Source organism: Notamacropus eugenii, chromosome 2 (assembly GCF_028372415.1).
Source record: "Notamacropus eugenii isolate mMacEug1 chromosome 2, mMacEug1.pri_v2, whole genome shotgun sequence".
Taxonomy (NCBI): Eukaryota; Metazoa; Chordata; class Mammalia; order Diprotodontia; family Macropodidae; genus Notamacropus; species Notamacropus eugenii.
In genome coordinates this window covers 474,374,817-474,386,900 of record NC_092873.1, presented here as the reverse complement: position 1 = coordinate 474,386,900, position 12,084 = coordinate 474,374,817, and the positions used below count along the sequence as shown (strand labels likewise).

Genomic DNA, 12,084 nt, shown 5'->3' with positions numbered 1-12,084 from the left:
TACTTCATTGTTGGCATTTTGTCTCTCTCAGAAAAATGTGAGCTCCTTGAGGGAAGGGACTATCGCCGTTTTTTTTTGTTTTTTTTTTTTTTTAAATCTCCAGTACTTGTCACACTGCTCAGCACATACCAAGTTCTTAATAAGTGATAACTGACTGATACAAGGTTACTGACAAGAAAATTAATATGTTGGTACAATGTCTCTTGCATCTGAGGCAAGAAAAATGGGGCTTGGTTACTTTACTGGTGGTCTTCGTATTTAGCAACATGGAGCAATGGCATGGGAACCTTTGTAAAAATTTAAAATTTGAGCCAGGAATTTAAACTTACACTATTATTCTTGAAATTTTAGCAAATTTGCATTTTCTTAGTTGCTTTTGGGAAATACAGTGAGAGAGAGAAACTCAAAACAACTTAAATTTTGAGGTGGAAGAGATCTTAGAAAAAATCTAATTATATCTACTCATTTTGTATATGAAGAATTGAGGATCACAAAGGATATTTACCCCAGTTGTAGTTATATATGTATAAGTAGGTGGTAGGAGAACTTCTCTTGGGACTGATGCTTCCTAACTCCTATTCTAAACTTACCACTTTTCATTCATTGTTATTGGAATGTAAGTATTTTGAAATTGTCTTGGATCATTGATTAAACAGATTAGCTAAATCTTTCACAATTGTCATTATAACGTTGATGTCACTGTATACAATATTCTCCTCATTTTGCTCATTTCACTTTGCATCAGCTCACATTAATCTTCCCAGGTTTTCCTGAAGCCATCCACTTTGTCATTTTTTACAACATGATAGTATTCCATCACAATAATATATCACAACTTGTTCAGCCATTCTGCCAATTGATGGATATCCCGTTTCCCATTTTTTTGTCACCACAAAAAGAGGTGCTATAAATATTTTTGTGCAAATAAGTCTTCCCCCTTCACTTTCTTTTGGATTTATTTGGGATATAGACCTAATGGTGATATTGCAGGATCAAAGAATATGCAGTTTTATATCTCTCTGGGCATAGCTCCAAATTGTTTTCCAGCATGGTTGGACCAATTCACAACTCCACCAATAGTGAATTAGTGTCTCTATTTTCCCACATTTCCTCCAGCAATTGTCATTTTCCTTTTTTTGTAAAATCAGCTTTTGAATGATACTTTCAAGCAGTGGTATTCTTTTGCAGTTTTGTACATATTAGTTCACAGATTGGTATCCAACATGAACTATAAGAACTAATGACAACAGCACTGTGGATGTGACAGATCATTATGTGCCTCAAAAAATTGTTTTGTATTTTTTTATTATCATAGATGAAATAAACTGAAATGCTTTGTTTTTATGACCATATATGCTTTACCTGGTTAGCGTCTTGGTATTAAAAAATAATATTATCTGATACACTGTTTTTCTCTATTTACAGGACAGGATTATTTACCCCAGATATGGCTTTTGAAGCAATAGTTAAAAAACAAATTGTAAAGCTAAAAGGACCTTCCCTGAAGAGTGTAGACCTGGTGATGCAGGAGTTAATCAATACTGTAAAGAAATGTACCAAAAAGGTAACTTCAAAATGATTTCATTCTGATCATTTTGTTGACCTATTGACCTTCAAGTTATGTTTATCCTTTGGAATATTTGTTTCAGTATCCACTTTCCATCTCTACCTACCGTCTATGTATAGGTATGCTTTGAGACAGGAAAAAGATATATTTTCAGGATGCTGAAAAATGGAGTAGAAGGAAATATATCATTGTGGTTACTTCTTTGAAGACTTTAATTTCCTTGTGCTTTTCTTTCTGAAGTAGATGGAAAATCACTTTCCATAGTTCAGATTGTGCTGCCACCTTGCTCTTTCCCATCCCCATCCCTGGCTAGGAGAGGGAGTTTGTCTTGTCTGGGCCAAAGCTTTTATATCTGTTTAGTCAGTTTCCAATCAGCAGGCGGTAGAGTATTTCAGCGTTTTGTTGGAACTCTGGTTTCCTTACGGTGGGGTAGTTCACAATTCATCCTCACCATATCCTCTTGTACAACTTTGTTCGTGTAGTTCTTTAAATCTAGTTAGTACAGTGATCCAAGACAATTCCAAAGGACTCATGATGAAAAATACTGTCTACCTCCAGAGAGAAAACTGATAAACCCTGAGTACAGATTGAAGCATATTTTCGTTAACCTTTTCTTTTCTTGCTTTTTTTCTCCCTTTTGCAATGTGGCTAATGTGGAAGTATGTTTTGCATATGTGTTTGTTGTTTAGTAATTTTTTCAGTCATGTCTGACTCTTCATGACCTCTTTTGGAATTTTCTTGGTAAAAATATTAAAGTGGTTTATCATTTCCTTTTCCAGTTCATTTTGCAAATGAGGAAACTAAGGCAAACAGTGTTAAATGACTTGCCCAGAGTCATATAAGTGGTAAATAACTGAGGCCAGATTTGAACTCAGAAAGTTGAGTCTTCCTGACTTCAGGCCCAACATGCTATTCACTGTTCCACCTAGCTGCCCATAAATATAATGGGTATCATATTTCTTCCCTTTTCAATAGGTAGGAGAGGAACGGGAGAGGAAGAGAATTGAGAACTGAAAGTAAATTTTCATAAAGTAGAATTTATTTCCCTATCATCTGCTCTCTTTTCTCCCACAGACACCACCCTAGTTCAGGTCTTCATCATGTCTCACCTAGAAAATTGTAACTGATCTCCCTCTCAAGTCCTCCCCTCCACATACCTGCCAAAGTGATTTTTCCTGTAATGTAGGTGTAACCATGTCATTTATCTGCTTAATGAACTCAGTTGCCTCAGGGGTCTTTTTGCTTTAATATCTCTCTGCTATTGCACAGTCTAAGCCTACCACTGGTACGTACTCCTTCCTGATCAATGACTCTCAGAATCACTAGTTCCTTTCAAAGTTCACCTCATGCACCACCTTCTATATGAAGCATTTCCTGACCTTCTCAGATGCTAGTAACTCATCCACCCCAAAATACTTTATATTATATATCTACATAATACGTATGTACATATATGTATGTAAAATACATATGCTTATATATGTACATGTTACACTTGATAAAAAGTAAGCTTATCGAGGCCAGGAACATTTCTCTCTTTATATCCACATATGCCTGGTATGTGGTAGGCATTTAGACTGACTGGCACATAATAGAGACATTGATTGAGTGACAACCAAATACTTTCTGTCACTGATATTCTGGTCCTTCTCCTATGTATCTTGACATTATGTGAATATCAGTGGAATATGTGGGCTATCTCTAAGGCCATCTTTCCTTCTCTCTCTATGACTGACCCATTTTTCCAGTTGTACAATTCTCTGATAATAATCATTTGCATGACATATCCTGTATATTTTTTCCTTGGTATTATGCTTTGACCTAATAATGGCTACCACATAGCCTTCCAGTGCCTTTTTCATCCTGCAATTTTAATACCTCAGAAAGTGGGTAAATTGGTTCCTGTTTCACTCCCAAATAGCATCATCAGAAGAAAACATTAAAAAGCCAGGTGTTTATTTTTTTTCAGGGAGAAACTAGGACCATTCAAAGAATTCTGCAGTTTTCAAAATCAACTTAACCCTTTGTCTTCCTTCTGTCAAGTTCTGGGACTAGCTTATTGTCTGTTGGCAAGATATTTTCAATTATCTATTGTGGTTGATCAGTCGTGGTTGGGATGAGAAACACTCCTTTTTCATTTGATTTTTTTTATGAGGAGAGTTAGACTGAATTTTTTGGTGTGTCAATAAGACTCTGTGAGGAAGATGCATGGTTGGTGTAGTCAGCACAATGTCCTCTATAAGCAGGAGCATCTAGAATCCCTCGCCTTTTATAGGCTATCCCTCTTTGTTATGGACTCTGTTCTGCATGTCTTTCATGATTGAAGGAAACACATGCATTCCAAGTCCAACGCTCTGTCCATTGGTCCATTCTTAATGGCAGGATTATAGGATAATACTATTGTAATTAATATCCAATTCTGTATATTTTAGTGGACAACTCATGCTAACATTGCCTTGCTGAATTGTATGTATATCAATATGTCAGACATCTATGATTTCATTGGTGCATCCCACCTGTAGCTTTTAGTAAGTAAGTCTTAAGGAGTTGTATGAGGCTTACAGAATTTAAATGACTCACACTACTAGTAAATGCCAGGAGCAGGACTGGAATTCACATCTTATCTTCAAGTTCAGAACTTTAACCCTTGTACTACATTGGTGATACCAATTGTTATTGACTGAAAAGTCCTATCTGTATTTAATGGTTGATATATTTTACAAAGATCATGTCTTTTTGGACATTTCTTGGTGAAATCTCATTTTACACATATCATGTATACTCCTCATAGATTACTATACATTCAAGGGGAAGAAACACATTAATAATTAATGATGATGATGATGATAGCTAACATGTATATAGCACTTAGTACCTGCCAGGCACTATGCTAGATGCTTTACAATTAATATTTCTTTGGATCCTCACAATAACCTCGGGAGGTAGTACTATTATCATCCCCATTGTAAAGATGGAGAAACTAAAGAAAACAGAAGTAAAATGACTTGCCTAGAGTCACACAGCTAGTAAGTGTCTGAGGCTAGATTTAAACCTAGGTCTTCCCAAATCCAGGCCTGATGCTTTATCTACTCTGCTGCCTGGCTGCCCTGAAGAAGAGGATGTGAAGAGGACATGTTTGGTCGGGGAACCTGCCTGGAGGGCATCCTTAGAAGGGACATTTGTGGCCAAAGAGTATGTATGAAGGAGCACATTCCAGGAGCTCATGTGACCTGGACACACCCATGGAGAACAGACACTTGGGACCTGTATGGTTAGAGCATTTCAGGTGTTCAATGCATCCTTCTTGAGCTCTTCCAAGAAGACTTTTGGAGTTGGAGACCAGTTCATATTCCCTTTTGAAGTTTCAGATGTGGGGATATTGACCATGTTGTCCACTCCTGAATTTGTTTTGATCTTCCCTGTCACCAAGATATTTCTCTACAGTCAGTGTTTTTCTTTCATTCTTCTTGCTCATTTTGTTTGCCTTTTTTCTCATTTTTAAATTTGATCTCTGCTTCTGGGACTGAAGGGAACTGTCCCAGATTTCTTGTGCTAGGAGCTAGGGGGTCTGGTTACTGCTGGATCTGCTCCAGTTTGGCTAGGGTCAAGTCTGTACTGGCACAAACCTGGACACTAGACTGAGTTCCTAACCCAAGCCCGTGCAACAGGCCCTTCCTGTCAACCTTCTAGGTTGTCTTGGACAGGAAATCTGCCACAGTCTTGTGTCTTTGTGGATTCTACTGCTCTAGAATTTGTTCAGATTCACCTTTTAGAGGTATTTGAAGGGGTATGTGGGACAGCTCAGGTGAGTTCCCCTGCTTTCGTGCTAACATCTTGGCTCCACCTCCCTCAGGTGTCCAATATAAAAGGATATTGCTCTCCTATAGTGTTGTCATGCTGTATATCATTCTGCTAGGCATTACATCTTCATGTTCCAGCATGCTATCTTTCTTGGTTCTCTGTCATTCCCATGGTTATCAAAATTATCTCTGCCATTATATACTAGAGTTGTGTGTCTAAAAGTCATTCTCTGACAAGGGCAGTTAGGCGCTATGAACCACCACATCTGACCAGACAACCAAGAAGAGGCAATTGAAGGCCCATCCTACAATTTCGTCTGTTCCTTTTATTGCCTTTCTCTTACTGCAGACACAAAATCCTTGCCCCTAGGCATTTATCTTACCTGGGGTTAGAAAACTTCTTCTTAACTCTGACTCACTTCCTCATTATGAGTGTGTATTCCCCAAGCCTACTTCAGAGATCATACCTCTTTACTGCCTCAACTATACGGAGTTTCATTAGGGCTGAGGAAATGATGTTCTTCTTCCCAAGATCCTCCCTAATTGACATATAAAGTAAGCCAAAGGCAAAGACAAAAAATTAGGTCATGTGGTAAGAGGTAGCAGCCTCTACCCTTGGCATACATTATCCATTTATCATGAGTACCTGCCAGCAATAAACTCCCTGATCTTTTATGTTGCATTCCAGCTAGTACAAATTTTGCTAATCTCTTGTAGTGTAGTGAATCAGTCCATCTGTTATCTAGCCCATTTATTATCTGTATACTTAAACAACTTATCTCATAGGGTAGTTATAAAGAAAGTACTTTGTAAACCTTAGAAGGTTATATCATAACAACTAATGTTTGCTGTTGTACTTTGGGCTCCTTTGAAGAATGAGTGGGCCGGATACCTGCTAATCTATTGTTTCATTAAAATGATTATATTTAGGAAGCTTGCCCATATTCTTTGTGTGTGTCTCTCTCTCTCTCTTTCTCTCTCTCTCTCTCTCTCTTTCTCTTTCTCTCTCTTTCTCTCTCTCCTCTCAGTTATCTTTGAGATGGGTTCTGAAGGTAGATATTTTTATCTTAGTAAAAAACCTCTCTAAGTTTACGAATAAAGGTTTTTTTATCATCTCAAATCAGATCATCTTACAACCACGAATCCCAAGTAATCAACATGTCTAAAAAAGTATCTGAACTTTTATTAAGAAAACTTTATTAAACAAGTATTGCAGTAAGTTTCCTGACAAAAGTCCCATTCTGCATAACTGCAGCATGGAGGTTACCCTGGTCTCTTTAATGCTATGCCAGAATAGAATACCATCTGTTAGATTCTATTGAACTAGAAAGAAAATCATTGGGTTATTACTCAGTCTTTGGTTTGGATCTGGAAGGGATCTCAGACACTTTTGTCCAGCCTCTTCATTTTGCAGATGAAGAAAGTGACGTATGTATGCCTATGTGATATATAACAACAGTTTCTATAGTCAAACTTTTTTTAAAGTAGGAAGCGGTTCCAAAGGGAGTATTGCTGTTATGGGATATTTATATATACATTCATATGTATCTAGTTTATAATGTTTATATCAAATAACAGTATCTATGCACGTTTATGTACGTATACACATATGTATATATACACATACAAAAGTAGCACTCTCCCTTTGGAACAATAGGCTTCCTACTTTAACCGAGTGAACGCAGCAATGACTGTGATACAATATCGATATTATTAAAAAGTGGTTGTTGATAGTCATCCAAAATAAAGTGATTCTTTTGCATTCAGTGATAGCTTTCATTTAACATTTTAAAAAATTGATATGGAAAAGACTTTCCAAATGGAAAACACTGATGCATTTTTCAAACTTAGGATTTTAAAAAATTACCCAACATATAAGACATGATTTAAGGTTTAAAGGGGCTATTTTGGTCACCCATTCAAAAATCAAGAGTTTGAGCAGGGTTTGTGTAAGGTATCTATTTTTTAAATTCATTTCCTTTGCCTAATTTCCTTTATTTTGAGACTAATACCGATATCTAAGGTTTTGTTGTAAATCTTAAGTGTAATCTGGTATTTATTCATATCAGCCACTTTTGGCGGAAATTCCTTTTCTTTGTTAGTGTTCATTTTAAAGGAGGTTGCCACTTATACTAAATGTCAGTATGTGAATTCTTTAAATAATTGTCTTCAACATCTTAAATAATCTTCTTGTGAAAAATACATGTGAACGTATGTGTGTATTTGTACTTTATCCATGATTAAGTATGTTTCTGAGTACCAACTAGAATCCTAAGCCAGGAAATGCACGTTCTCCACAGATATTTTCTCACAGTTGTCTCTGGGACAGAGCAGGACAAGACAAGAACGTTAGGGCTTTGTGAGCTATTTGGCTCTACCCCAAGGACATCTTAACTTTGGAAATCTTCTAGTGGGCATATTCTTCCAGCTGCCTTTTCTCTACCTCCTCTTTACCAAAGCATCTTCTCAGAATTCTAAAGTCTCTTTCACAAAAAGAAAAGTTTTAGAAGGCTAATTTAAACAAAAAATAAAGAACAAAACAGCCAACACAAAACCAAGCCCCAAAGTTCTTGTGGATGAATGTGAAAAAATGAAGGATCCAACAATGAATTTTCTTGTCAGGGAGAAACATGAAGAAAGATTTTTCATTTTAGTACTTGCTATAAGTAATGTTAATTTTTTTGTTTTATTACAAAGGTAAATGTCTAGTATTATGCTTAGATGCATAAAACTGAACAAATAAACCATGACTCTTTGATGCAAATAGGAAAAGACCATTATTTGGCTACAGCATCCATCACATAGAATTAGAGAAAAACTACTCACACCAATAGTATTTTGCTTTTGGCCTATTTTTGATCTTTTACACATGATCTTAGTGCCTCTTCCTCTTCAGTGTCTGTGGTAGTCACACAGGCGTTAGTAGCCAGGGCTTCAATCCAGTTGGACCTTAGGTTCTGAACTTCTTTATTGGCTGAAAGTCGAGCAATGAGAGTTAGTTTTTAAGCGGGTGGGAACACACTTCCTTTGTCTAAAATCATTAAAGGACTCAGGAGTTTTAAAAACAGTTCTTTGCTAATAGCTCATTCAAATCGTGTTTTGATTTTGACTTTTTCGGTTCATTTTTATTACTCAGCACCTCCACTAGAGGGCAATAAGGAATGAGAAATCAAAAAAGTCACTGTTAGGCCTTTAAGCACCATGCTGCCTTTTGGGATGGTTTTCTGAGCTTTGTGGAATGAAAAGGCTCTCTGTTGTAATTGTCCTTTACTTTTCATTTCTATAGCCATCATCTTAGTTCAAGCTTTCAATCCATTGTCCCCGAACTATTGCAATAGGCTGGTGTTTTCCCTGACTCTGTTTCCTTCCCATCTCAATCCATTCTATGCGTTGTTTCCAGGTGAAATTTCCTGATGCATAGCTCTGAATACTTATCCTGTTCAAAAACCACTCAGAGGTTCTTTATTGCCTACTAAGTTAGTTCTAAGCTTCTGTTCCTGGCATTCAAGGGCCTTCTTAGTCTAGTTCCAAACCACCTTTCCAGATTCATCTTAGGCTCATCTCTTTCAGTTATCAGACACTTGAACCAACTAATTTGCTCGCCTCTTGCTGAATGTGTTCTATGTTTTGTTACCTAAATGTCTTTGCACCTACTGGTTCTTATGGCTAGAATGTCCCCCCTCAATTCTGTCTATTGAAATTCTTCTCATTATTCAATGTCTAGCTAAATACTATCTCTTTTAAGCAACTTTCACTCATTTTCCTCTCACCAGAGAGAAATGATTTCTCTTTTCTGTGAACTCTTGTGCTAATTCATACTTTACTTGTGGCACTGAAACAAAGTCTCATTTTTAAAATGATATTCTTCTGATGACATTTTACAGCTATGAATCATAAAATACCCCATTTCCAAGGAAATAGCTTTAAAGGTCACCACAAAGGAAAGAGGAGAGGCACATGGTCAGTGTAAATAGTTTGTGATGTGTTACCAACCCAGAGTTTCTCAACAGAAATAGCATCGGGCCTGTAATCAGAAAACTATATGAAGAAAAAAGATTGCAGTTCAATCGTGTGACAAGAAGGAGTGATAAATGCTGCAAGTCTGCATTCTTCATTGATATTATTAATTAATATTTACTATTAGTAGACATTTAATTCCTTAAGGTTTGTAAAACCCCTATATATAAGTTTTATTTGATTTTCACAATGACCCCTTATGAGACTGAGTGATATTACAGGGTCACAAAGCTAATGTCAGAGGTAGGCTTAGAACCTAAATCCTTATGTCTCTAAGACAGTGATCTATCTACCTTGCTCCATGGCCTTGAAATCTGCATATAAGGAGAGGAAGGCTTCTAGAAAGATGTGGACATGAATCATGCAGCATAAAGGTTCATGAAAAGACTTTTATCTACCTCATTGAAGGTAGAACCCACATCAAAGAGATCACAGATGTGAAGTGTTGTGAAATTGGCCCATTCTACCTATAAGAAGACTGGCTAATTAGAATAATGGATCACTCGCTCAATTCTATATCAGAGTTTGGAAAAAAAATGGTGTTTTTAAATCCACTTCATTGTAATCTATTATTAAGGCAAACTCCTTAAAGTGATTGTGAATCTCATTTAGTAGGCTTTGTAGTATTTTGGGGTTTGATGTATTCAGCACAGTCATCTAAAATACCCACATTTTCAGATGACTTTTTTGATACTGATAACTTTGGTGTGATATTTTTACATTAGTTTATTTGTAAATTTGCTTTTGCCCTTCAATTTATAGTGTTAAAATCTTAGAATTTAAAGTGTATCTTGAGATTGAATATTAAAGTTCTCTACTCTTAAAATCAGATATACAAAGATTCTCCATGACAATTCATTTGTGTTATTCAATATTCTTCAACTTAAATTTAAAAATAATTGAATCTGACTTTCATGTGAATTGATAAAAAGAGGGAAGAACCCACACAGTTGGATATAGAAATATAAATTTCATTCAACAGGGATAGATGAGGAAAAGAGGAGAAGGGGGAAATAAAAGAGAGGGATTAGTCTTGAGGTAATAAACTAACCATTGAGAGTGGATTGTAAAGAAAGGTTTAAAAGGAAAGAAGAAAGAATCAAAAACCTCTGATTCAAGTCTGATCCTGGGAAAGAGAAAAGGGGAAGGAGAGCAAAAGCAGATTGCTTCACACCTTGAGAAATGGTGCTGAAAATACTCCTCTTTTACCACCTTCTTGCTCTTTATAATGAGGGGCTGAGAAACTGACTAATGCAGTGACCAACCATAATTCCCAAACAATCATGATGAAAAATGCTATGTATTTTTGTGTATTTATGTATGATGGAGAGGCAGTGGTCTTGGAATGCAAAGGATGAACAAGATATATATTTTGGGGGGCAAAGTTGACATAGGAATTTGTATTGCATGACTCTGCATATTTGTTACAAGGTTTTTGCTTTTCTTTTTTAGTGGGATGGGAGGAGGGAAAAAAGAGAGAAAGCAGATTTTTGTTAGTTAAAAATACTCAACTTTTTAAAAGTATAGATTGAATGAAGTTCAGATTAGAAGAGAAATTGATAACTGGGGAAATATTTTTGCAGCAACTTTCTATGATAAACCACTTTTTCAAGATGTGGAAAAGACTGATTCAAATTTATAAGAATAAGAACCATTCCCCAATTAATAAATGGTCAAAGGATATGAAAAGGCAGCTTTCAATAGATTGATGAAAAACAGTGTTCCAGATCACTAATAAATAGAGAAATGCAAATTAAAGTAACCCTTAAGTTCTGCCTTACACACTTTAGATGGGCAAAGTGAGCAAAAAAAAAAAGAAAAAGGAAGATAACAACTATTGGAGGGACTGTGGAAGGAAAGGTACATTGATGAAGTGTTGGTAGAGTTGGGATGTGGCTCAGTCATCCTGGGTAGCAACTTGTCCCCAAAATTACTAAACTGTACAGGCCGTTTGGCACTGTGATATCAACCTGTACTGGCTCTCTACCCCAAAGAGGTCAAAGACAGGAAAAAGACCCACATGTACAAAAAAATAGCAACTATTTTTTGGTAGTGACAAAGAACCAGAAACTAAAGGGGATAATTATAAATTGTGGAATGGATGAATATATTACTTCATTGCCTCTCTAAGAAATGATAAAAGGGTACATTTCAGAGAAACTGAGAAAATTTGTATGAACCAAATGATACATAATGAAGCGAACACAGTCAAGACAATTTATATAATAACAATAACAATAAAGAGAAACAAATTTTAAATAGTTATGAATTCTGATCAAAGTAACAAACAACCATGATTCCTGAAGATTGATAATGTAGAATGTTACCTTAGAAAGAAATAAAGGACTCTAGATGCAGAATGAGACTTTTTTTACATGGCTAATGTGGGAATGTTTTTGTTTGATTATGAATATTTCTTAAAATGATTTTGCTTTTTTCTCTTTTTTAAAGGGGGGAGGTGCTAATTGGGAAAATAAGAACCATGTTTTTAAAAAGAGTGTTACATGGAGGAGAAAAGGAAGGAAAAGAACAGCTATTTAACCAAAAACAGATCTGAAAGTCTCCCTTAAAAGGATGGTATGTTGTATAGTTTGAGGAAGAAGAAACTCCTTGCCTTGCAAAGAATAATAATGTAGAGCCCCAGAAGCTATCAAAGAAGGCTGCTCATTAATGCTCAAGGGAAGATGAGAAGAATAATTG

The 12,084-nt window shown here is 36.1% G+C and overlaps 1 protein-coding gene across 7 annotated transcripts in view; it reads left to right on the top strand.

Annotated features, from left to right (window-relative positions):
- The window catches only part of DNM3 (dynamin 3), a 626,037-nt gene that overhangs the window by 209,924 nt on the left and 404,029 nt on the right, over positions 1–12,084 (top strand). For all 7 annotated transcript variants that reach the window (XR_011975664.1, XM_072648609.1, XM_072648608.1 and 4 more), the window contains exon 10: positions 1,426–1,564. Coding sequence is in view for 6 of the 7 variants with exons in the window: in XM_072648609.1 (XP_072504710.1) it covers positions 1,426–1,564 (139 nt within the window). In the remaining variant the exon portion in view is untranslated. The remainder of the gene's footprint in view (positions 1–1,425; positions 1,565–12,084) is intronic.